The sequence below is a fragment of the Emydura macquarii genome, unplaced genomic scaffold (assembly GCF_026122565.2).
Source record: "Emydura macquarii macquarii isolate MOO-44397 ecotype Brisbane River unplaced genomic scaffold, CSIRO-AGI_Emac_v2 contig_2205, whole genome shotgun sequence".
Classification (NCBI taxonomy): domain Eukaryota; kingdom Metazoa; phylum Chordata; order Testudines; family Chelidae; genus Emydura; species Emydura macquarii.
The window spans coordinates 26,041,142-26,067,463 of NW_027132342.1; the positions used below are offsets into that span (position 1 = coordinate 26,041,142).

The 26,322-nt window shown below is 46.3% G+C and overlaps 1 protein-coding gene across 1 annotated transcript in view; it reads left to right on the top strand.

Moving 5' to 3' along the window:
• LOC137160862 (uncharacterized) overlaps nt 1–26,322 on the top strand; it is a 65,126-nt gene that overhangs the window by 28,745 nt on the left and 10,059 nt on the right. Inside the window, exon 9 of the mRNA XM_067559788.1 lies at nt 14,589–14,731. Coding sequence (XP_067415889.1) covers nt 14,589–14,731 — 143 coding nt within the window. The remainder of the gene's footprint in view (nt 1–14,588; nt 14,732–26,322) is intronic.

A 26,322-nucleotide genomic window follows, 5' to 3' on the forward strand; every position in this document is an offset into this window, starting at 1 on the left:
AGGTGACCCTGGTCCTGGGAGAGCAGGCCGTAACGCCTCAGGAGCGGCACTGGCAGGGTGATGGACAGGTCCAGCAACATGCTGAACCAGTGCTATCTCGGCCAGGCTGACGTCCGCTTTGTCCCTCTTGATCTTCAAGAGGACTTTGGGCAGCAGCAGAATGAGGGAAAACACATACATCAGGGTCCCCGTCCAGTCTATGATGAACGCGTCGGAGATGGAGCCCGGCTCGCAACCCCGGAGGGAGCAGAACCTCGGGCACTTCCTGTTCCAGGATGATGCAAATAGGTCCAGTTGGGGAACACCCCACTTGCGGAAGATAAAACTTATCACCTCCGGATGTAGCGACCAGGCATGTCGGGGTAGAAATGACATACTGAGGCGGTCCGCCTCGTCGTTCCTGACCCCCGGGAGGTGAGAGGCAGATATGTGGAAGTCGTGCCTCACCGCAAAGTTGAATGGCCTCCTGGCAAAGGGCCGAGGAACGTGCTCCCCACTGCCTGTTCATATAGAACATGGCCGCTGTGTTTTCCGTGGGGACCTGCACCATTCTGCCCCTCAGGAATCTGAGAAACACCTTGCAGGCCAGGCGGACTGCCCTGAGCTCCCAGACATTGATATGGAGGCTCCTCTCCTCCTGCGACCAGAGCCCCTGGGTGCTCAGGTCGCTGCTGAGGTGGGCCCCCCACCCCACATCCGAAGCGTCCATAATGAGGGTGACCAATGGGGCCAAGTCTCGGAACGGAACCCCCCTCAGTACCTCCTCGGGAGTCCTCCACCAGTTCAGGGAGATCAGGACCTGTGTGGGAACCGTGACCACCCTGTTCAAGGAGTGCCTGGCTGGTGCATATACCGAGGCTAACCACGCCTGGAGAGGCCTGAGCTTGAGGCGAGCCAGCCTCACCACATACGTACAGGCTGCCATGTGTCCCAACAGCTGCAGGCAGTGCCTGGCTGTCGTGGGGGACCTGTGGAGATGGTTGATAATGGCGGCCATCGCCTCGAAGCAAGGCTGTGGGAGGAAGGCTCTGGCCAAAGTGGCATCCAGGGTGGCCCCGATAAAATCTATACGCTGCATCGGGGAGAGAGTGGACTTCTGCTCGTTGATGAGCAGCCCCAGTCTGCTGCATGTCGCGCAGGTAAGCACCAGGCTGTTCCTCACATGGGCCCTGGATCTGCCCCAGATCAGCCAGTTGTCCAGATAGGGAAGATCTGGACCCTTCTGTGGCACAGGTGGGCCGCCACCACCTCCATACATTTTGTGAAGATCCTGAGGGCAGACAAGAGGCCAAAAGGCAGGGCCAAGAACTGGTAGTGGCAGCCAGATACCATAAACCAGAGGAAGCGCCTGTGTCTAGGAAGGATAGAAATATGAAAATATGCATCCTTTAGGTCAAAGGCTGTGTACCAGTCTCCTGGATCCAGTGCGGGAATGATGGGAGGCTAGGGAAACCATACGGAACCTGAGACGTCTGATGAACTTGTTCAGACGGTGAAAATCTAATATGGGTCTCAGGCCCCCCTTTGCCTTGGGGATGAGAAACCCCTCCCTATTTCCTGAGGAGGGACTGCTTCTACAGCCCCGAGGAGGAGGAGGGAATTCACCTCCTGCAAAAGGAGTTGCTTGTGAGAGGGGTCCCTGAAGAGGGACGGGGTGGGGAGGGAGTCTGGGGGGAAGGCTGTAAACTGAAGGGCATAGCCCCTGAGAACTACACCGAGGACCCAGCAATCTGATGTAATCCTTTGCCACTCGGCGTACCAGGGCCTGAGCCTTTCCACAAATGGAAGGGACGGATCCAAGAGAAGGGTATTGGTGCTCCTCTCGGGCACACCATCAAAACTGGTGCTTGTTGTTGGGCCCCTTGGCTGGACCCTGTTGGGAGGCCGCAGATGACCCCGATTGGTTGCGGTGGCCAAAGCCCCTGTTTCTGTCACGGCCCCTTCGGGGCTGAGAGGACCTGGGCGGCGGCCTAGGGGGCGGCTGGGCCTGGGGCTGTGGCTGAGACTGGCACCTTGAGGCCTGAGGGTTGTATAAGCCCAGCAACCTAAGCGTGGCCCTAGAGTCTTTCAGGATATGCAGCTTATTGTCCGTTTTATCGGAAAATAGGCCTGTCCCATTGAAGGGCAGGTCCTGGATGGCTTGCTGCACTTCTTGGGAGAGCCCAGAAAACTGCAGCCACGAACACCTCTGCATGGCAATAGCCGAGGCCATGGTTCTGCTGGCTGTGTCCACGGTGTCGCTGGCAGTCTGCAAGGCCGCCCCTGCCACTGCGGCGCCCTCCTCCAGGACCATCGCAAAGTCCGCAGTCTGGTCCTGAGGCAACCTCTCTGCGAACTTGCGCATAGAGGTCCAGAGGTTCAGGTTACAGCAGCTGAGGAGCGCTTGATGGTTTGCGATCCTCAACTGCAAGGCCCCGGTGAAGTAGACCTTGTGGCCGAACAGGTCTAGTTTTTTGTTGTCTTTATTTTTGGGCCTGTTGCCCGGGCCGCCTTGTCTGTCCCTTTGGATAGCAGCATCAACCACTAGGGTCCCAAGGGCTGGGTGCATGTAGAGGAATTCAAACCCCTCGGATGGAGCATAGTATTTTTTCTCGGCGCCCTTGGAGGTGGGGGCAACTGAGGCAGTGGTTTGCCAGAGAGCCTTAGCCAGCTTCAGGATTCTCTCGTGCACCGGCAGTGCCTCTCTGGACGGTCCTGCTGACCCAGCCACCCCAAAGAGGGGGTCCTCCTCCTCAGAGAGCTCCTTTAGTTCTATATTGAGTTGCTGGCCACCCTCTTAAGGAGCTCCTGGTGTGCTTTAAAATCTGGCAGGGGCACCCCGTGGTCCCTGGAAGTCGCCTCGTCAGGGGAGGAGGATTGTTGGTGGGGCCCAGTGGAGGGTCCCTCCTCAGGGTCCAATTCCTCCTCCGAGGAATGGCCCTTAGCTGGCTGGCTAAGTGGGGGGTGCCGGATGAGCCACTGATGATGGGACAGATACAGTACCCTGTCCCATATGCGCCCCCCATAGTCCCCAGTATGGCCACTGCCATGGCCCTTGTGGCCACCCCAGTGCTGGCATCGGTGCCGGCTGCGATGTTTCTGGGTGGTGCATGCCCTTGCGGGACCCCAAGCCGCTAGAGCGGTGCTGGTGGTGTCTGTGACTCCTGCCTGCCTTCATCGAGGACCTGCTCCACGAGGATACTGATGAAGATGAGGAGCGCCGGTGCCGTTGCGCACGGTGCCAACGGGGAAGCGTGTGGCTCGACGAGCTGGAGTACGACCTCAGTCTTGGTATCGAGGCCTTGCGGCGGTGCTTCCCTTTGAGGACCGGGAGCGGTGCCGGCCGTGCCTCCTCGGTGCTGAGTCCGACTCCGAAGAGTGTGAGCGGTGGCACGGTGCCGTGGTCTGCGCTGCCGGTGCCGAGTCCTTCGGCACCGGGATCTGCGCCAGACTATGGTCTGGGAATCGAGACCGGTGCCGCGCATGTGTCGTCGGTGCCGATGTCGGTGCTGATTCCTCCGGCACCAGGATCCGTGTCAGACTGCGGTCTGGGGAGCGAGACCAATGCCGTGGTGATGAGGGACTCGGTGCCAGGGAGAGGAAGCTGTGCACCTCGCGCGAACCAAAACTGTAGCAGCATCGCCTCGGGCTTGAAACCTCTGGTGCCCTGCACCATCCTCGGTGCTGCGGTGCGGAGGAGCTTGACGACCTGGAGTCGGAGCTGCAAGGGGAGCTAGCACACTCTACCCTCTCTGACCGTCTGGGGGGAGACTTGGACTGCGGTCTCGACCAGCCACCAGAGGCACCCAGCGCGGGTTTACCCCGAGATGCCGGTCCCTGCACCTTCGGCCGAGGGGGGACGGAGGCGTGGGCATGGCCATGAGGGTGCGAGCCGTGTGGAATGCCTCCAGCATCGACGGCCCTTGCAGGGGCGCTCCCCCACTCCCAGGAGTTGGGGGAGGCTCCCTGCGTGGAGATGCAGGTGCCGGAGTAAATTCAATGGCCCGTGGCTGGTGCATCTCCTGACTCCCCCAAGGCCGCGCAGGCGGTGCGGGGGAGTCCTGGCGCTCGGTGCCCTGGCGCTTCTTCTTCTTCAGCACCGGTGACTGGCGACAGGTCGACTCCGGTGCCAGTGGAGTACTCCGCACCAAGGAGACGCTCGATGCTGTGGGGGAACGCGCCGGTTCAGAGTCTGAGCAGAGCGCCGACTCCATCAGGATAGCCTTCAGGCGCGCGTCCCGTTCTTTTTGGGTCCACAGCTTGAAGGCTTTGCAGATCCTGCACTTGTCCTTCCTGTGCTGCTCTCCCAGACAGCGGAGGCAGCGGTCATGAGGGTCACTCACCGGGAAGGACTTGCCGCAAGCGGCACAGGACTTAAAACCAGTTGAGCCAGGCATGGCCCAACCCTAAGGGCTTCTTATCTAATCTAATACTAACTAACTATCCTTAACAACTAACAACTATGCTTAACAACTACTTCACTCTAATTAATCAACTACATTAACAAGAACAGTTCAAAACGGAGCATGCTACTTGCGACGGCAAGAGGCAAGACGTTCCAGTAACCGTCACTGGCAGAACGAAGGAAATGAGGGCCCGCAGGGTCAGCGGTGCCTCATATACTGCGGCATGAGCGCGGCACTCCAGGGGGCGCCTAAGCCGACCCTACAGGGTCTGCTAAGGGGAAAAAAGTTCCGGGAACCAGTGCACGGTGGTGCGCACTCACCTATATTGGAATGAATATGAGCAATCACTCGAAGTAGAATACCTGCTTTGATGCACAGGTGCTGTAGTATCTGCAGGGAGAACGGTTGTAAGTCATTGTATTTGAAGCTGAATGTGAAGATGATGCAGAGGCTCCAGCTGGTATAGGATGCAGCTACCCATCTTCTCCTTGGCTCAGGCTGTTGTGGAGTGTTCAAATCTCTCTGCTCTTCAGGTCAGCTTCCAATGCCAGCGTAAGGCCTTGGTCCTGATTTTAAAAGCAATTAACAGATCAAGCCCCAGTTACACTGAAGACTGAATGTTGATCCATGAACACCCATGACAGTTGCTGTTCTCTGGGACGATGAAGATCACAAAGCCCAGGATGCAGCGCATGGGTGGGGGACAAAGCATTCTCTGTTGAAGGGATTCTGTTATGGAACAATCTAGAGATCAGGTGAATCCACTGTCTGACCATCTTTAGGAAATATTGCAAGCCTTCCTTCACCATAAGTGATACAATTCAAAACACCTCTTTTGTTCCCAAAACCCTTCCAACTGCCCCGCCACCCTCCCTACAAAACCCCATCAACCAAAACCCTACCCCAAGGAGAGTTCTGATCCCCTAAAGGGAGGAGTGCCAGAGATTCCATGAAGTTCTCCAGGGACTTTCCTGTTGCTATGGATTTTATGTGGAAGGTGCTCAGATACTACGGTGATGGGCGTCTGCATACAAACAGATAGATAAATTGATCAGGTGTACAGTCAGGCTGAACTGTCTGTAGGAGAGTCCTTATAAACCAGGTTGAGACTCTAGCTCCCTGCAAGAGAGCATAGACCCTGATCATCAAAATCTTAATACATAATGGAATACAGACCTGATGAAGGAGGCTTACGAGCCCATTTCATTCCATTTGACATCAAGAGCACAGCTTCTTTGGGGAAACCTGAGGTCGGTAATTCCATTCGCCTCTCAGCAGAGGAAAACACTGCCGGCTCCCTATGATATAGACTGCAAACTTTGGACTTCTCCACTAGTTCATCCACCACATAAAAGGGATTCATTCTCTCTCAGCCTTTTCAAAAGGATCATCTTGGAGTTCTCCAAACATTCAAGCCTCATCCTTCTAGAATCCAGCTGAAATTATTTCTGCCTTTTTATCCAGGGTAACCATTCTCTGCTGCCAATGATCCAGATTATTTTGTTTCATCATCAGTTTTCACCAGTAAATTTAGTGTTCGTGAATTGTGTCAGCTTAACAGGCTAGGAGGTTGAAGACCAGTCAGACCTTCCTCCAGAGTGATTTTTCATTTCCTTCATTGTAAACTGGCTAACCCAATGGTTCCCAACCTGTGGCCCACGGGCCAAAAGTGGCCCACAGGGTCTTCAAAGTGGCCCACTGCTCCCTTCCTGTTGGCTGCAGAAGGGAGCTGCCACCTAAGGACTCAGACGGAGGGTGTTGCCGTGGGGCTACAAGACCGGTGCAGGCTCTTTGCTATAGCCAAGGAGATGGGAGATCAGCACTCCCTCTGGCTGTAGCAGGGAGCACGGCAAAGTGCTCCTCCTGTGTCCCTAGGCACTGGGGTCCCTGCTGGAGCCAGAGGAAGGGGAGCACTGATTTCCCAACCCCCTGGCTGCAGAAGGGAGCCACTGCCTAGGGACCCAGTTGGAGTGCACGGAGCTACAGGACGCATGCAGTTTCCCTGCTGCAGCCAGGGGGATGAGAAATCAGCAAGGAGGCAGTAAGGGGGGGCGGCGCTGCTGGTGGAGCAGCCAGGACCCACCATGCTTGAGGAGGGACAGGACTTTAAAAATCCATGCCTTCCGGTTTGGCCTGCACTTAGCAGGCCACCCACCGTGACTTAGCTGCCAGACCATGTGCTTCAGTGTGTGGTGACAGTCACTCGTCTACACTAGTGCTTTGTCTATGATTGTGTGACCTACTGTGAGTAATTTGTAGGTGTAAAATAGCGAATGTAAAAACGAGCACAGAAGCATCAAAATGTTGACTTTAAATATGTAGTGATTTGTAGTCCTTAATAGTGGGTACATCACTACAGTTTTTATGAGTTGATAGACTGATGGCCCTTCAGGGTTGTAAAAATGATATTTGTGGCCCTCGAACCAAAAAGGTTGGGAACCACTGGGCTAGCCTGAAAGGCAAACATGGTGCCTGTTGAGGAAACCGCACTCGGAGCAGAGGCTGCACTAGAAGGTTTGAAAAAGACCACTGAAAAAAAACCCACACATTTATTTTCAGTTTTTAAAATATGCCCATTACAGCTACCTTTTAGGACATGTACTAATTAAAATACAAAATTAATGACATATTGGCTAAGAAAAAACAATTACAGTACTCAGGCAAAAACTCATGTAAACAGAAGGAATTTAATTGTCCTGAGTGTTTAAAAACAAAACAGATAACATAGAACTTGAGTTTCACCATCACCACAGAACCACTGATCATCAAAAACATGGAAGGAACTTAACAGCCACAATGAAAAAATACCAACTAAGAAAAAAGAAAATGCTCAATTACACTGACCTCCAAATGAAAAAATCCTGTAGGCCTGGGCACACAAAATGTCCTTGGGTCCATTCCTTAATTTTCTAGACACCACCAATCTGTAGTGGACTAACAGATGTGCCACAGCTTCTTGTTAATAGATAATGTGCTCAGGAAAGGGACTGTACTACAAAATCCCAACAGATGCTGAAGCTTCCATTAACTTTGTTTGAACTCTGGAGCAAATTCAAGATATTTTTTGTGTGAAAATCTTTATTTTCAGTGCATGTACACAGACACAGACACAGACACACACACACACACACACACACACAGACACAGGTTTGCTGAGCCACTTTCTTTAGGGGACATAGCCAGTGTTTGTGAATGTGTGTTGAGTAGTAAACTTTGGGAGTTTGCTAATTATCTGAAATACTAGGCAGAAGAAAGAAATCAGTCAGGGGAACAACTGCATCAGTTACAAAAAAATACAAGTGGGGCACAGAGAACCTGTGATGAGCATAAAAACAACACTTTTATTCCTTTCATCAGCTTGAGAGATGAGGAAAATATGGAAGGGAAGTACACCGCTATTTTTGTTGCTTAATGGCTCTGCTGGACAAACAAACAAATCAAAGATCCAAAAGACTAAGAGGAATTGAAATGGAGACATACAACATGTACAAAACAAACCCACCATCACAAATCAAACACTTCGTATGTCTGCTTTGTTTCTGTTTTTTGACACACACTACTGCTTTTTTAAAAAGTTCACCTTCGACCTCTTTGGTTTGGCAAAATTAGGGAGAGAAAAGGAGGAAACAAAACAAAAAAGAAGACAATCCTGTTTGCCCCGCCTTGTTTGTTATGCCTCCCTTAGCTATTTCAATTTGAGGCCATTTTTTCTCCTCTTTCTGGTGGACACTTTATTTTGAAGGGAAGATTTGTGGCTAGATACTTAGCTGGTATAAATCAGCGCAGCTACACCCTTTACACATACGGAGACTCTAAAGTTCACTATTGAGCAGTACTGCTTCTACAGAGTCCCAGTGTTCTGGCAGCTTCAGCTCAAGGGGGTAGGGTTTGTTTTTTCTACTTTGAGAACACAAAGGGACACAAATCTGAAAGACAGCATGTTTAAGGCAAAAACTGGAAATCCTTATTTACTGCACATATAGCCAACCCGTGAAAAATCTTATGCCACAGGAGGCCACAAGGCAACAAGAGTCACAACATTTTGAAAAGAACTGGATAATTTTGACCAGTAACGTTTGTGCTTATGCAAGCCAGACATTACAAGAACAGACAAACTTGATGCTTGAAGGCACAGATTGATTGCTTTTGAGGGATGAAATTCCACTGAGTCATAGCACTGCATGATTGGCCAGGTGTATTATAGGGGGAAAGAGTTGCAGTCCTCTGAAGCATCAGTGAATATGGTCACTGTCAGAAGCAGCATGCTGGAGCAAATAGAAGATTTGTCAGATCTCATATGGTAATTCATATGCTCTTAGGAGAGTTTCACTGCATTCTGCATTAATTGCTCTGGATTCATCTTTGAGATGGGAGAGTTACCTACCCTTCTGTCAAAATCCTAATTTTGTATGATCCTGGAAAACATACACCTGTACCAGGGAATCTCATCATTCGTTTTAGTATTTCAGAACATACCTGTAGAGCTCAGTCCTGCAGCGGCAAGGGAGATGGACAATATAACCTAGCAGGCTGCTTCTGTAGCTACTTTCCGTGCTTCTTATATTTTCACCAGCCCTAGAGAGAATCAGAGTTCTAAATGAGCTGACGTCACTGGTATATCCTGCTCTAGTTTTTGGCAGTAGGACAGTGCTAGTAGTTCTTTGGGGAGTAAGCTACTTTTGTGACTAATTCCAGCCAATGTTAGAGGAGGAATGCGCCCACACATAGTGGACTTGGCAGTGACAGGCGCCCTCATTATCATAGGGCTTGCAGTAACAGGAAGAGGCCAACTGCTAGCGTGACCATATTTCCCTATGTTGAATATGGGACACCTGGTAAAATTACTTGTGTGTCGGGGGGTGGTGGTGCATAGAGCTGACCGTGGGCTGTGGGAGGGAACGGACACACAGAACAGGCCGGGGGATGCACACATGGGGGGGAGACATACACCCCTACCCCCAACACAGGGAGTGGCAACATCCCCCATCCCTCTCTCACACGGGGGAGGGGTGACTGACTGACTGACTGTCTCTGCCCGGCGCTCTCCACCCCCCATGCCTAGCTGGGTCCAAGGACAGGCCCGCCTCTTCTGGTGCCTGGCGCTGTGTCTTCCCAGCCTCCCCACCTGGCCTGAGGCTGCTGCCTGCCCACAGTCACCAGATGACACAGTGCACAGCCAGCACCAGCTGGAGATGGGCCTGGGCCCTGCTGGTCGAGCTGGGATCAGCCCCAGAGCCGGCACGTGGAGGGTGGGCAGGGGCTTCACTGACAGACTGGCAGGGGGAGCGGAGTGGCTCGGCTCCACACGCTGCAGCCTCGCCCCACCACCAGCTTTGCACACCCATCTCCATAGGCCACTGGATCCCCCCACTCACTGCTGGTGGGCAGGTGGCTGGCAAGCAGGGATCCAGCCAGCAGGACCCGCCGCAGCTGTAGCCATCCCCTTATGGGCCCCTTCTGAGTGTGGGTCCCATGCTTTGACACCATTGTAAACCCGGTTCTGATCAGGAGGCAGAAAATGCAGGACAATTTGCCAATTTTGAAGAAAAAGTTGGGACACCTGTGAGAGCTTAAATACGGGACTGTTCCATTAAACGTGGGATGTATGGTCATCCTACCAGTTGCAGAGTCTGCACTGAGGCCACAAGAGCAAGAGAAGGCAACAGGTGAAAGCCAAGCATAAGTTCCCAGCATAGGGAGCAGGGCATATAATCTGGGTCCCGGGTGGCTGAAGTCTGCTGGTGCATGTTGGGATAGGAATAGGGAGAGCAAAAGAAAGAATTGTAAGTGGAGTGAGGAAAAGGAGAAGTGTGAGAAAGGATAGTGCTCAGATAGCAAGAGCCTAGATAGGTAGGCTGGCAAAAAGACATGAAGGGCGGATAAAGGGGTAAGAGAGAGAGACAGACAGACATGGGAAGGGGAGATGGAGCAGCTGGTGGCAGAAAGGGCTATGAAAAGAACAAACAGGGATTCAGGAGAAGTGTAAGGACTAAAATATGGGGCCCCCAAACAGAAACAGGTAGAGAGAGAGAGGAGGAGGGGTTAGGGAAGCAACAGACAAGAAAAAGAAAAAGCAAACAAAACAATGTGGGAATCAGCAGAGAGAGGAGTAAAGATGGGGGAAAGAACACAAAAGGATACATTTCAGGTTAGTATAGTTTAGGTAATTTGGTCATCTTCCATGAACAATCAGAGGGAGTCCATTGGAAGTGGAGGGGCTGATTGCAGTCTGGTGAAGAGTCAGGTATATGCTGTCCAGGGGGAATGAGAAGGTGGGCAACACCAAGGCTCACACTTCCCCTGTATCCTCACAAATCTTTAGATCATTGGCTGGCGTGCTATTAGTTTCAGTTATGATATGCACATTATTACAAGAGCACTTTGGAGTGCTAAGAGAAAAACATGTATGTCATGTTGCTGCTCCAGATAACATTGGGCTTCAAATGGAACATACTGGCCCAGATTTTGTGTACCTTTTCAGTGAATTCAGTGATCACAAAGAAATTAATAAAACTTTGGTTTGTTGTTGGGAAGAAGACTGGGCGGGAGTCGTGTTCCTCGTTGGGATACCGGGGGCAAAATGTGCATGAAGAGTTTGCCTTACGTGTCTCCAAGAGAAACATGGTCCCAGAAGTTTGAATTCAGCATTGAAATCTGTGTTTGAGGCAGAGCATTGTTGCTACTCCCTCTATCACACACATCATGGCCAAAGAGAGTTAAAAGAGAGTTAAAGATGAGAGGATCAACCGATGGGAGTTTCTTTGGTTTATAAAGTTTACGCTGCTTAAACCTGAAGCAGAGGGAAGAAGCAATGCCCTGCATAACACTGCAATGGTGCCCAGCTACCAGAGTAATTCTCTGCTTAGGCTTTCAGGACCACGTGTGTGAAGACGGACCCTCTCAACAATGGCTTCAGCGCTTTTTTGCTAAAAAGAGTCCTTTGTGATATCAACAAAATAAGGGTTTTGACTGAAAGAAAAATGTATCACAAATGGATGAAACGATACCATTGTACCGACTTTCACTGATGAAATTAAAAACGCCTGAGATTAACAAGGATTTCTCCCCTTTATCCATTAGAAGTGGTGCCTTGTGTTATATTCTTTACTGGTTACATTAGAAATTTTAAAAACCTTGCTTTAAGCACAAAATGAAGATTATCTAGTAACTTCCTGGATCATCTTCTAGTGAATACACTTCATTGTTACTTTATTGTGTGTTGCACTTAAATATTCAAAAAACATTTTGACTAGGAGTGTGCTGCCTGCTAAGAGGATTCCATGAAGCAAGCCAGATGTTTTCAATTGTGAATCATTTGGGACTTCTCACAACATAAGCAGTTTGGGATATACTCCGAACTTAAAGTGATTTGTGTTATTTCAGAGTTTTAAACTCTGTGGGCCTAATTCTCATTTATACTAGACCCCAGACCTCTGACTGTAAATGAGACTCAGATCCTGTATGCTCCCATCTGTCATTAAGACAGAGAGAAAAAACAAAGAACAGTTCTGTCCTTATTCATTTTGTAGTGGACAAGCCCCATTGTAGCTTAGAGCCCCATTTATAAACCATCCACATGCTGGCTCAATGAAGGGCAACTTTGGCAATTGGGTAAAAAGTATTTGTCTTTTCTTGCATCTCCTGTGTTGACAATCAGCTTCGAGATACTCAAGTAAAGGAGAAAAAAAGAATGTAGGGCATTGTCCTGGGAGGTACTGAGGTCCCCCTGAGAAGTGCCTATTAGTGTCAGTTTAGGGTGACGTCTAGAAGTGTTATGGGTGCTCAGCACATAGCAGAATCAGGCCGTTACTCATGACAAATAAAATCTTCACTTTTATGGGTGATGTGCCCATGGTAAGCCCCCCATCCCTTTTCAATACCAACTTCAGTGTTGGGAGTGCAGATTAAATGGAGGGGGTCATGGGTTTGGCTCCAAAGCGGCACGTTGTTAATAATCTATTGTTATTAAATGGAGGGGGTCATGGGTTTGGCTCCAAAGCGGCACGTTGTTAATAATCTATTGTTATTGATTTAGGGGACAAACATTCAGAAATTCTGAGAGGAGTGCCTTGGCCATGGCATGTGGATTCAGTTTTGCAGAGGTTGGGCTGGATTCAGCACTATTATGATTCCACTGATTTCAGGGGTTATACTAGCCTTTCATTTGCTTCATTATGCACAGTATATAAAGTCACTTTTCCCATCAGACAAATATTGTAACTAAACACAAATGTAGCTAACATAAAAATGGAGACCTAAACTCACAAAATAAAGGAACAAGGGGAAGCTGCTGCTATATTTCTAGTTAATTCCAGACCCGCCTCTGCATCATAGCATATATTAGACTCTTCTATTAGAGGCTGTCAGTTCTGGACAATGTTACATATCCTGCATGTATCGCCCTCCCTCCCCACTTTCCAAATAGATTGTAAGACTTCACCATAGCACATATAAAACAAACAAACAAAAACTCTATTCTTGTCTATCCTATATCACCAAAATGTTACATTTTACTTTGCTTTTACTATTGTCAAAATATTAAAACTAATTCCTGCTGCTTCCCTCACATATGCCATATGGTGCTCAGGAATACAGGCGCAAACTCCTATTCATAAAGCAAACTACTATACATGGAGTTTTTGTTACCTGGGGAACGTGAGGAGTAGACAGTCAGCAGCAAATAAGTAAAAAAACTTCTGTCAACCAGGGCCTAGTACAGATGGTGCGACAACATGATTTTGGTGATGAAAACTTGGTTTTCAAAGCAATGTCTCACATATGGATTGAAATACTAATCACATCATTAGAATCTTACCAAGATTTGGTGCTTCCCAACCTGTAGGGAACTGAGAAACTGGGGCAGCTATTCTCTTCTTCAGCCCTGATTTGCTTTCATACTTTGAGCAATTCAGTTAACTGCTCTGTACTATAATTTCCCATTGGCAAAATTGGGAAAATACTTTCCTTCCTACATAAAGCAATTAGATTCTTTCATCGAAGCAGCTCAGAGGGCAAAGAATTATTATCAGAGACAATAAAAAATGTTCTAACCTAAATATTTTCAAAGAAAAATAGCCATTTTTCAAAAATATTTGTAAATTATCTATATATAAAGTTTCCAAACAAATATATATCAAAATTATATTTTATATATATGTAATTTCATTTTTGGAAAAAATTAGTGCCTATTTTTTTTAATTGAAAACATTAACAAAAATGTTATTGGTATTTTTCATTGACCAAAAACCAGGATATTCAATAAATGCTGAAAAATCCAGCTTCTGATAAATGCAAATTGTTCATAATCATTTTGATAATACTTTTGATGTTTTCAACAAAATGGTAAAAAAAAGTTGCAAAAATATTTTTAATGGTTCATTTTAGAATATTTCATAACTAAACAAGTACAAAATTTTGAATATATTTTTGCAAAATAATAGTATTGGGTTTTTTTGAACAGCTCTAATTATCTTTATTCTCCTGTATTAGTTATCAAGGGGAGAGGATTCCAAAAGTTAGTTTATGCCTGGATCTAGCTTTACATCTGAAGTGTGTTTGTGAAGCAGAAACAGTGTAATCTAAATCCTGCAAGTCTAAAGTACTTATTGTCTGACCTTGGTCAAGTCACTTACATCTCTGAATCTCAGTTTACCCATCTTTAAAATGGCGTATAATACTTATCTGATGAGTGTGATGTGACGTTTCATTAATATCGGTAAAAGGTTGGGGAAGAAGTGGCACAATTCCCCATTCTCATCCTCTCTAATAAAAACATTTATTAAAACATTGAACTAAAACAATGGGTACAATGAAAAACCGAATACCCTCATGACATTATATTGTGCTAGTTTCCCTCCCATTCACACTACTTTCCTTATGCCATATCATGCCTTTCTTAACTTAGATTGTAATGTCCTCAGGGCAGATAGCTGTGCTGTTTGTTAGTTCATGAAGCATCATGTAGAATGTTCTCCTGTATGCATAGGAATGAAGTGCTTTGAGATCCTCAGCATAAAACACTTTAAGAAGTATGACATTTTTAATAAAATAATGAAAGGCCAAAGCTCAAAGCAGCAATTCATATAAATAGCTAGGCTACTCTAGTGTTATTCTTTTCAGTTCCTCGACCTAATTTCCTCATTTAAAATAACTGGTGGCTGTTCCCATTTTAATATTCTGGACTTTTTCTATGTTCCTTGGCAGATGTACATTCAGGGAAAGCTGCTCTTTGCCAACTATATTTTCAACGGATACAGCAAGTCTGCTAAAGACCTTCAAAAACAAATAGCAAAGACCAGGAGTGATTACTATATGGGCTACTATCTACCCGACGATTTCAAATTCCGGTATTTTGCTTTTTCTATCTGTAAAAAACTCATTCTGACAGCTTTGGTTTCTTTTTCCAGTTTTTTAAATATAATTTGTTGCAATCCAAAACAACATAGGCAGTATTTTCAATATCCAAGGGATGCTATTTATGACACATTTACCTATTGGCTGTAGTACAAATGATTTCCCCACAGTCCCCATCCTAGAGATAGGATTGTTTACCTCCAACTTCATGTAGACTGCAGAATCATTTTTAGCAAATTCTGCTATTGCCTTGTATCAAGATCCTGGGAGCTAGGTGCAGGTCTAGGCCACTTCTGCCATTCCTCTTTGTAGCCAGCCTGATCTGTACTTGGCCTTTTTAAGGTATGCCAGGTTTGCTTTTTTTGGAGCTATGCATGAAAATTCAACAACAAAATATAAGACAAATTACTCTAAATCCAGAAAGTCTCTTGGCAGTTTATTTTTCTGTCATTTATCGTTAATAACCACAGTGTTTTAGAAGCACAAATCAGAGAACAGCAGGCTAGGGTTAAATTCTTCCCAGCAGCACGCTGAGCACATAGCCTGGGGAGCATTCTGATGAGTTAAAGCCAGCTCTGAAAAACTGTCAGCCATTCCACAGAAACTCCCAAAGCTTCCTCTGAAAAAGGCAGAGAGAGAGGTAGGAACAGAAGCCAAAACAATGGCCATTTTTTGCTACATACATTACTATGCAGCCACTGGGAGCCATCTCTTCTTATTATTATTGCAATTGTGCCCAAAGGACACAGTCCAATCAGAACCCCAATGTGCTAAGTACAAACACAAACACTAGGTTCCAACATCAGCTAACCCCTATATCTTATACTGTGTAGTCATTGTCTAGCTCATTCTCATGTAAACAGCTTAGAAACAGCAACCTAGAATTAATTGGACAGTAACGACAAAAGGACATGAGATATTGCAACAGATACAGCATATAACCCTTTGCTAGGCAGATTTTAGTTACCTCTGACAGGTAACCGGAGGGGTCTGTCTTTTTTTTTTATACACTGATTGAGCTTGTCATGTCAATAAAATGTCATTGAACTGAATTGAAAAATGGTAAAAAATAGCAGCCAGTAAGGTTAGGGTCATATTTTCACTGGTGTAAACTTGTCATTTCACATGTGAACAGCCAAAACACGTACTGGAGGAATAGAGAGGTTAGGGATCCGATAAGGCAGATAACTAATGGTGGTGTTTTCAAAAGCACTCAGCACTGGCCTAACTCTGCTCCCATTGCAGTCAATGGTGAACTCCCACTGACTTCCATAAGAGCAGTTCGGTCAGCACTGACTTAGTCAGTTCTCATGCTGTCTGGGCAGGGTAGAGGTCACTGAACATGTTACGTGCATCCATGCTGTACTGTCCTGAACCAAAACTGGCACTGTACAAGGTAGAATGCCTGTAAGGGACGGATGTCTGTTGACGCCGTCCAACCATCATGGTTTTTTTAGGTTTTTTGGGGGGTCTTTTCCATCCTGGTTTCATATGGCCAAAGTCAAAGATGATTCTCACAGGGAAGTCGGTGGGCATTTGGAGCAAATGACCATACCATCTTAGAGACTGTTTTGGCAGCCATTTGAAAGAGTGGGACCTGTTTAGTTAGAAGGCGGATCTCTTCATTCAGCTGGAATTCAAACCATTTGATGTTTTCAATCATTCAGAGATGCTTGATCTGAACGGTGTCCAACTTCTTTTCTATCTTCACAGCAAGGGGCCACGTTTCAATCTGATAAATCAGGATTACTCATACTAAAGCACTTTACATCCTCAGCTTTCTCTCTCTACTTATCAGGGTGTTTGACTTGCAAAATATATTCTTGATGAAGTGCTCCATTACTGGCTACACTTTTGCAAGGCTGAGAACTGTTGAAAATCTCACTTTAAGTGACTGGAGAGGTTGGCTTTGCCTATGGTAGTCTCTATTTATATCTTCTCTAAACTAGCATTTTCCACCATTGCACAACCACTGGTGGTATCAATGAGAGGGAAAAGGAGTGCTAGCATGGACAGACTGCTGATGTGATGTCATCTAGACAAGCTCTGAGCAGGATCAGCTGACATATATGTCAGAGCAGTGGTGGCTGATCTACATTTGAGCTCCCAGTGTTGCTGCCACTGGTGGGGCACTGGTGGGGCATTTTGAGAAAAATGCTAACACAGAGAGAGCTTACTAAGGGCTTGATTGTGCATGCTAGGAGATCAACCCAACTCCAGGAAGAACCTGTAGAAGGGGAAGGTTACACAAGAAACTTTGCAGATTTGGCAAGGGATGGTGCCTCTGCTGTTCTCCTCTTAGCCACCCCACCTCCCTAACCTGAGGATTCCCATCTGTGCAGGAAAAGGGTGCACGTGCCATGTTAACTCTCTTTCCTCTCCATCCCAATATCTTTGGGCCGACTGTAGTGGGATTCTAATCCGCTGGAGTGGGATCTTGACTATGTTCATCCCCTCCATGCTGTGAAGTGGAGAGGGTGATGCCAACACTCAGTTTCTAAAGTTGGGAAGATCAGACTAAAATCTGTGACACCCAGGGGGATTATCATTTGGAACGAGCAAGCTGATCCAGGCGGATTGCCAGATATTCCCCACCCAAACTCAGGCTGAACCTTTTGGAAGTTGGCATTTCTTCTCACAACCCCTCCTCTCTGCCCCCAGTTTTTGCATGGGTCAGTGTTTCTAGGTGCTGGGCAGGAACAGAAGCAGAATATCATATGACAGGCTGTTCTTTTAGCATTTCCATCCCAAATGGAAGCAGAAGCTACTAGAAACATTGCAAGGAATTGTTATTTTAAGCTTTCCAGCCTGGGTCTTAACAAACAGATCCAAGATGTCCAGATAGATCAGATACCCTTTGCATTAATATCAGAACCCTTGGTGCATATCCAAAATGGACCTATTGTACATAACTAATTAGCATGGAAGGGAAGGTGCAGAAGAATACTAAATGTTAGAGAAATGCCCTGTTAGATCATGATTCTATCCCCAAGATAGATAAGATGGTGCCCTTCCCCCAGTACCTCCATTCCCCAAAGAGAGGATGTATCTAATGTTAATGAATCCTAGCTGAAGAGCTGGGGAAAAGTGAAATGCAGAGAAGCTCTGGGGTGTGCCAGGGGATGGAATGGTATTGGTGTTGGAGTACAGAAGGGTGCCTTTTCCAGAACTGCCTGTTAGTGCTAATGCTGTTTTCTTTATTTGAGCCTAACTAAATCAGCTTCTTTGCCACACAAATCAGCCTAATCTCTGAAACGATGATAAAGCTGTGGAAAAGGTAGCTCTGTGCGTGTCACTAGGCTTAGAGCAGCCAGAGGGCTGTGTGTTGGTATTTATGTAATTAATACAGCTACCACAGCCAACAGTTTGCCTCTTTGTAGGTTACACAACAGTTACATGGAATATCTGAGCTCTCTTCTGTACCTTAGTAAATCCCCCTTCCCTTCCATTGCTGTTGCATTATCACAATCACCCACGACCCAGGTTCATGACCTCCATTAATTTTTCAGTTCCTTTCTCCCTGAATTTCCAGGAACTACCCAATCCAAACTGGTTTTCCCTCCACCACATGTCAAGAATCTAGCACTTCCTTCGCTTCTGTTCCCATCACTAAAATGCCCCTCCATGCTTTGCTCATTTTCTGCCTCAGCTACTGCATTTTTTTCCTCTCTGACCTTTCACCTTGCTCCCCACTCCAGTCCACTCAGAATGCTGTGGCTAAAACACAAAATTTAGTTTTCTTACCTGTAATTTTGTCTCACGGGGAGGCAAGAGGTTCCTTCCCTCTCTGCTAGGTCAGTCTGCCTGTTAGCACCCTCTGCTGGCATGCCTGGTAAATGGCATTGATGTTGCTTCCCAGAGCTAGGTTGCCAAAGCTAGGAAGAATGAGAAAAAGCTAGAAGCTACGAAGATTAGTTCTTGAAAAAAATCAAGCTGAAGGTGCTTCCCCTCGCCCCACAAAGTATGAAATAAAAACCGATTTGCCATAGCCTCTCTCCCTCACCATAAAATCTGAATAGGACTGTTTATCATCGCCACATAGCAAGACATTCACAAATTGCCAAACGTAGTAAACCTGGGGTATGATTCCCATTCAAAGGAAGAAAAATCATAGGTAAGGAAACTAATTTTAGCCTTCCCTGTCATGGGACTCTACTGCTCCTTTGGACTTGGAGCTGTTGGGAAGCAGCAAGCAGTAAAAAACAATACAGACAGGAAAAAAGTGAAAATATCCACTATGCTAACAGAATATAAAGCTGACTGTGGACACTTTTGGTTCTTTTCTTTAAAAAAAAAAAAAGAGTCTTAATAGAGGGAGCACCAAAGGATGACTGAAGAATGTCCAAAGAGGCAGAAGCATGTGAGTTTGTAGCTGCCCAGTAAACCACTTTATACAGGGTTGTGTTTTCCAGTCCATAAAATAGCTGTACCCATGGATCTTTTGCCTTCAGGAGGATCTAAATTAGATGCCTTGTAAGCTTGGGAGACAGTTGACTTCATCTACTATATGGATGTATAGAGGTTTTGATGCTAGATATTGAGCTTTTGATGCTTTGCACTCCTTTCTCGGCTCCCCATATAACACCAGGACAACATCAGGCTTTCTACAAAGTAGAACATTGCCACCTTGACCACGCCTAAAATGTTTAATTGTCTTTCCAGGATGTGGGAAAATTTAGGATCCAAAGAGGGCAAGAAAATGACTGGGTTACGTGGAAGGCCAAACTTCTCTTGGAAACAAAGGCCATATCTACACTACCAGTTATGTCAATATAATTTATGTCACTCAGGGGTCTGAATAAGCCACACCCTGAGCGACATAAATTATATTAACCTAAGTGCCGGTGTGGACAGTGCTATGTCAGCGGGAGAGCTTCTCCCACCAACATAGCCACCACTACTCGTTGGGGGTGGATTAATTAAGTTGATAGGAGAGTTCTCTTCCGTCGGCTTAGAGCAGCTACGCTAGAGAGCTTACAGTGGCACAGCTGTATCAGTGCTGCTGCGCTGCTGTAAACTCTCTAGTGTAGCCATAGCCAATGTTGGGGACTTAGAATCATAGAAGATTAGAGTTGGAAGGGACCTCAGGAGATCCAGTCCAACCCCCTGCCCAAAACAGGACCAACCCCAATCAAACCATCCCAGTCAGAGTTTTGTCAAGCCAGGACTTTAAATCCTCTAAGGATACAGATTCCACCACCTCCCTAAGTAACCCATTCCAGTGCTTCACCACCCTCCTAGTGAAAAAGTTTTCCCTAATATCCAACCTAGACCTTCCCCACTGCAACTTGAGACTTTTGCTCCTAGTTCTGTCATCTGCCATCACTGACAACAGCCTAGCTCTATCCTTCCTGGAACCCCTTTCAAGCAGTTGAAGGCTGCTATCAAATCCCCCCCTCCCCCTTTCTTCTCTTCTGCAGACTAAACAAGCCTAATTTCCTCAGCGTCTCCTCATATGTCATGTGCTCCAGCCCCCTAATCATTTGTTGCCCTCCGCTGGACTCTTTCAAATTTGTGTACATCTTCCTGTAGCAGGTGGGCCCAAAACTGGACACGGTACTCCAAATGTGGCTTCACCAATGCTGAATAGAGGGGAATAATCACTTCCCTCGATCTGCTGGCAATGCTCCTACTAATGCAGCCCAATATCCCATTAGCCTTCTTGGCAATAAGGGCACACTGTTGACTCATATCCAGCTTCTTGTCCACTGTAACCCCCAGTCCTTTTCTGCAGAACTGCTGCCTAGCCAGTCGGTCCCCAGTCTGTAGCAGTGCACGGGATTCTTCTGTCCTAAATGCAGGACTCTGCATTTGTCCTTGTTCAACATCATCAGATTTCTTTTGGCCCAATCCTCCAATTTATCTAGGTCACTCTGTAACCTATCCCTAACCGTCAAGCATATCTACCCCTCCCTCTACCTTAGTGTCATCTGCAAACTTGCTGAAGATGTAATCCACTCCATCCTCCAGATCATTAATGAAGATGTTGAACAAAACTGGTCCCAGGACCGACTCCTGGGGCACTCAGCTTGTTACTGGCTGCCAACTAGACATCAAGCTGTTGATCACTACCTGTTGAGCCCGATAATCTAGCCAGCTTTCTGTCCACCTTATAGTCCATTCAGCCAACCCATACTTCTTTAACTTGCTGGCAAGAATACTATGGGAGAGTGTATCAAAAGCCTTATATGGTCTTGCTTCAGAACTATTTTATCTGAGGGAAAAAAAAGTAAAGTTGCATGATGAAAAGGGCCCCAAGTTCTTTAAATTTTCTCAGATGATGTGATGGTCAAAAAGAAGGCATATTTTAGAATGAGAAACTATAAGGACACTTGCCCCTTGTAGTGGGTAAAAAGGTGATTTAGCAAGAGCTTGTAGTACTAAACTGAAGTTCCACTCCTTATCAGACCAGGGATCTCTGAAGTGATGTTGCTTTCAGAAAGCAAGAGATAGTGGATGAAGCAGTAGGCTAGAACTGGAATGGATGGGATGCATGTCCCTCAGGACTGAGACTTTCACTTCCAAGAAGCTGGAGCTCAGGCCTTTATGAAAATCATCTATTGGGAAGTCTAAAGTGTCTTTTGTGGACAATTTAGCAGAATGTTTGCCTACCTCTTCATGCCCTTGTAAGATTAGCACATAGAAAGTTTTCTTAATTTGAAAAGGAAATCATCTAACTTTAAGAGTAAGCAAGCTCGGGGAGACATAAGCCTTTGGGTTCCATGCTGCAAGCCTCTGATGCTGCAGATCTGGGTGGGCCGAGGGGACCAGGTGAATGAGGTCCCACAGCTTGCACACTGACTTGAGCATCAGTTTGGAAAAATAGAGGACACTTGGGCCAATAAGGGGTAACCAAAATTACTGAAATGTGATTCTGGCTGCATCTGAGGGCAAAGGAATAACCCCAGGGACCCAGCAAGGAGAATGATGGAGTGTCCACTCTCCAAGCCTGGAGATACTCATGCCAGATGCATAATTTTGTTATCTTCCTATTACTACTAGTCATTGGGTTGCAAACAGGTTTGCTTGTGAAAATAAACATTGCTGTGCAATCTGGTTGGAAACTTGCTTGTTTAACTATGTCCATCTCATGATGGCTGAGCTACTCAGTCTGACTGCAGGTCTTACCACCAATGTGTACAACTCTAAGGAACATACCCAAGTGTTCTAGATGCAGAAGAATCTTTCTGGTGTCTCTCTCTCCAGCCTTTTGTTCTGTTGTGGTGGATGGGATAGGCCATGATGGTTCTGTTTACCATGAGAATGGCTACAATTCCTGCTAGGAACCTTGGGAGAAGGGCGACTATTGCATTCCTCACTGCCCACAACTCCAGGAGGCTACTGCCAAGCTGGGATTCCTGGGATGGCCATTTGCCCTGTGAAGTCTCATCTGAGCTCCCCATCCACCCAGGCTGGTGTTGGGTAAAGGTGCAGAATCTTCAGTCAAGGATTTGCCCTTGAAAAGATGATGGGGTGAGTGCTGCCCCTATAAATAGGCCTATGCCCTGAGTTTGGTAGCTACAGGGCATGATCAGGAAATTGTGAAGGGATGGAGATGGAACACTTCCCAGGAGAATCACTCAACCAGTGTGATGGGTGTGCTGATGCCTGGAAGGTGCTGAAGAACTACTTGATGAAGGCTTCAATTTGTTTGAATTTCTCCTTGGTTAATACCACGAGGTCCAGGCTACCTTTGAATAGACCCACCCCAGATATAAGCATACCCAAACTGGGATAAAAGAGATTTTTTGATCTCACTCACTCACTCACTCACTCAGAATCCATAAAGTTCCAGAAACTGGACAGGTTTAGGGACCATGGCAAGCTCTTATCTCATGGGATTGCATTTTCACCAGTAGATCATTCAGGCTGTGATAGATCTGGGTACCCTCTTATCTTAGAGAGGAACCAGAATGACCATCAACATCATGAACACCAGTGGAACAGATGTCAAGCTGAAGAGCACTGTCTGGAACCAAGGATGGAAGCTCAGTCACAAAAATGTAGGAACCTTTGGTAGGAGGGAGGAATTGGAAAATGAAGATAGATGTCCCATTGAAATTTATGGAGGCTAAGAAATCTCAGGGAGATAGTTCTTGGCTCAGCACTGCTAAAGCCTCTATTCTGAAATAAATTTTAAACACAAAGAGGTTGAAGGTGGACAGAAATAGAATGAGAGCTCAAGACCTTTTTAATCTTTGCAAAGGATCTGGTATAGAAACGAGAACCTCTCTTGATGGGGCCAGGATTATTGTTCCCAGACAAAGACGATTTGCTACAAAGTGCAGGGACCCTAGTGTTTTCATATGGATTTGGGGGACAGAACACACACACACAAAAGTAGAAGAGGAGGATGTTTAAAGTCTATGAGGAGGTCTTGTCTGAATATCTCAAGAACCATCTGTCAGAAGTGGTACTGGCCAAGGTTAGAAGAAACTTTTGAGCCTTTCTTTCTTCCTCCCAAGAGAAGATTGGCCTCATATGGCAGAGCTTCCTTGTCTTCTGGAGAATCTCCTCTAGGTTTGGTGCCAAACACAGGAATGGGAACCCTTTGATGATGATGGCTGTACCCTGATCAAATGTTGGGGAATCTATTGCTGAGGGATTCCTAGCTTACCTCAGTGCACTTGCCTGAGGACATTTTCCCTGCCAGACAAAGCAAGCTTGAGGGTGAGAGAAAAGATGACAAAAATTCCTATTGAAAAGAGCCCTCAGAGACAACTATGGAAAATCTCTGCATCAAAGCTCAGAGGCAGAAAATTGGGGTACAGTTCACTAAATACACCTGTAGAGCATTCAGTCAGATTGTGGCTTGGGGGAGAGGAGGAAGAAAAGAACCTGTTTTCTGCCCTTGGGTCTTGCAAAAGTCAGAAAAACCCAGCATTTCTATGTTTAATGAAAGTGTGGATTCGCACTACAGAGAATCTCTTTCTTGCCTGCTGCTCAGAGCACATCACTCCTTTTTTAATCCTTTAATTGGCTCTCTCGTCTTTCATATGGAGTTCAAGCTTCTCTGTCCTCACACTCAAGGGTTAGCATAACTCTGCCCTAAGCTCTATCTCTGCTGTCACTTCTGATCACTCACCCCCACCTCACCACTTCTTTAGAGTCTATTTCTCATCCTTATTCCTTCTTCCACAGTCACCTATGCCTGCAACTCTCTTCCTATCCCACAAGGTGTCCACACTTTCCTCTTCCAAATCCCACCTCACAACTTGCTTCTTCCATAAAGCCTGTAAGTACTAATGCACATCAGTAAAAATGCTGCCAACTTCCCATGAGACTAAAGTTAAAATTGCTCTAAGAACCTTCTTCTGAGTTTCATCTCCCAGTACATTTTATTGTATGTTGTCCATCTATTTAGACTGTAAGCTCCTCCAGACAGAGCTCTTTTTCTGTATCTTGTACTCTGTGTGTACAGTGAGTACTTTGTCAACACTTAAATAAATGGATTAGTGGTATTAAAGTAACATTATAGAGCCCTAGTACAGTACCCTAACAACGGCAATATTACAGATTGCAAACATGACCCTGGTTACATGCAGGACTTATAATAACAATATAGCAGCGGGCTGAAAAACTTACATTTAAGCTCTGAGTCAGTCCATGATCATGTTGGAGATATTAGGGACAAAAGAAGCACAGAAGGAGGATGAGGAAGAACAGGTTTTAATGAGAGAAAGGAAGAATACAGCAATACAGCTGATAGAAAAAAGTACATAGTATAAGGCAAGTGTCTAATATATTAACAGAGAACTTCAGAAACAGGAAATTTCAAATGGTTAAAGAAAGTGACTTGCTCAAAAGTTACAATCTTATGTCTTCATATATATACATTCTCAATAGTACAGGAAACATTGGACGGTCAATATTTTCTATGTAAGAACTGTGCAAATGGTAGTATCACTTCCCAAAGAATATTTGCACATGGTACATTATGAAGAATACACAGAGGCAGCTCAGCATTCAAAACTTCTGAGAAGGAAAGAAGAATATAAAGGACTTTCTCAGTAAACCGACGTCTCTCTTTAACAGCAGCAATTTGATCTGTTCCGTATTCAAGATCCAAAGTGCTGGAAATTGCAAGTGATAATGATAATACTTAGCTCTTACATAGTGTTTTCATCAGTAGAATAAGCAAGAACTTTTGTACTATGCAACACATTAGAACTAAATTATACACTAATTATGCAACAAGGTCCAACACAGCAAAGACTCTCTCCCACAAGCCTCCTTTCCCTAAAGAGACCTATCAATTTCCCCTTCCCCAACCTGCTGCCATAAACCCGCCCTAAGCTTCCCTTCTTTCCTGGGGATGTGTGGCCCCAGCCAGGAATAAGTAATAAGGATATTTCTGATGAGTCATACCTGGGTGGGAAAAGGCCCCAGAAGGGGGCTGCAGCTGTTAACCTGAAACCCAGGCAAAGGAAATTTCATAGAAAGAGGTGGCTGCCCCATGGAGCTCAGCATCTGTCTTCACCGCAAGCTAAGCATGGGGTAAACAATCACAGGATAAGTTAACTTGTGGTAGCCTAACCCCGCAATAGCATGACCACAGTATTGTGCTGCCATGCCCTGCATCAACACTTTTGCTGTATCTGGTTGTGCCGAGGAATACAGCTATCTGGGCATGTATCCCAAGGTCCGGCCTAAAGCTGCATCAAGATTCACACCTGTTTGTATGGTCGTGTTGCTGAATGCTGAGACATGGCCTTGTTAGGGGCATTGTGCTGCTGTATCCAGCACTACAGAAAGGTGAAGCTGGAGAAACTGCAAGCAAGAAGCTGAGCAGAATGAAAGAAGGAGCTGAGCAGAGGCAGATTGATAATCCACCTCTGGTCAATGGGTTTGTAGGAAGGGATTGGAAGACCATCATGTCTCGATTGTTATGACTGTCCATGGCTGCATGGCTTCACTACAGCTATCTCGGGGTCTGCCCTATAGCTCAAGGAGTGGTGACTAGCTCGTCGTGTAGCACTGACAGAGGCATGTGTATGTGTCAACAGAGAGGAGCATATTAAGAGAAAACCCGGCAATTGAGCCTGAGTTAAGTCTGCAGTGAAGACAAGTCCATAGTTTAGGAACGATGTGTGGGAGCCACACCCGCAGCTGCATAGCTCCTCAGGAGAGGGGCCAGCCTGCTTTGCCTCCTCTCTTCGGGAGCTCTCAGGGTGTATGAGGGAGCTCCATTTCCTGGGACCCTTAGGAACCTCACAGCTGGGGAAGGCATCTGCAGCGCTCCTGAGCCCAGCTCTTGCTCCAAAGGCCTTCCCCTACTGCCAGCCTCCTCAGCTAATATTTTGTCCCCTCTCTGCCAAGCCTCCTGGTCAGCTATTTATGTGACACAAAGGGATTTCTGCAGCAATTTGACAAAAGGAAGGGTGAGGGCACTCCCACATGGTCGTATTGTACACAGGGCCTTGTCAGAGTAAGGGAAGGTGCAACAGAAAGCACACATTGTGTATAAAACCACTTTTACTTCAGTCATCAGATATATGGCCAGGAGTAACCAGGATGCATTACTAAAGTGCTTGTATCATTGTGCCAGCACTACATACTGCAGCAACTAGCTATTGCCAAGGTC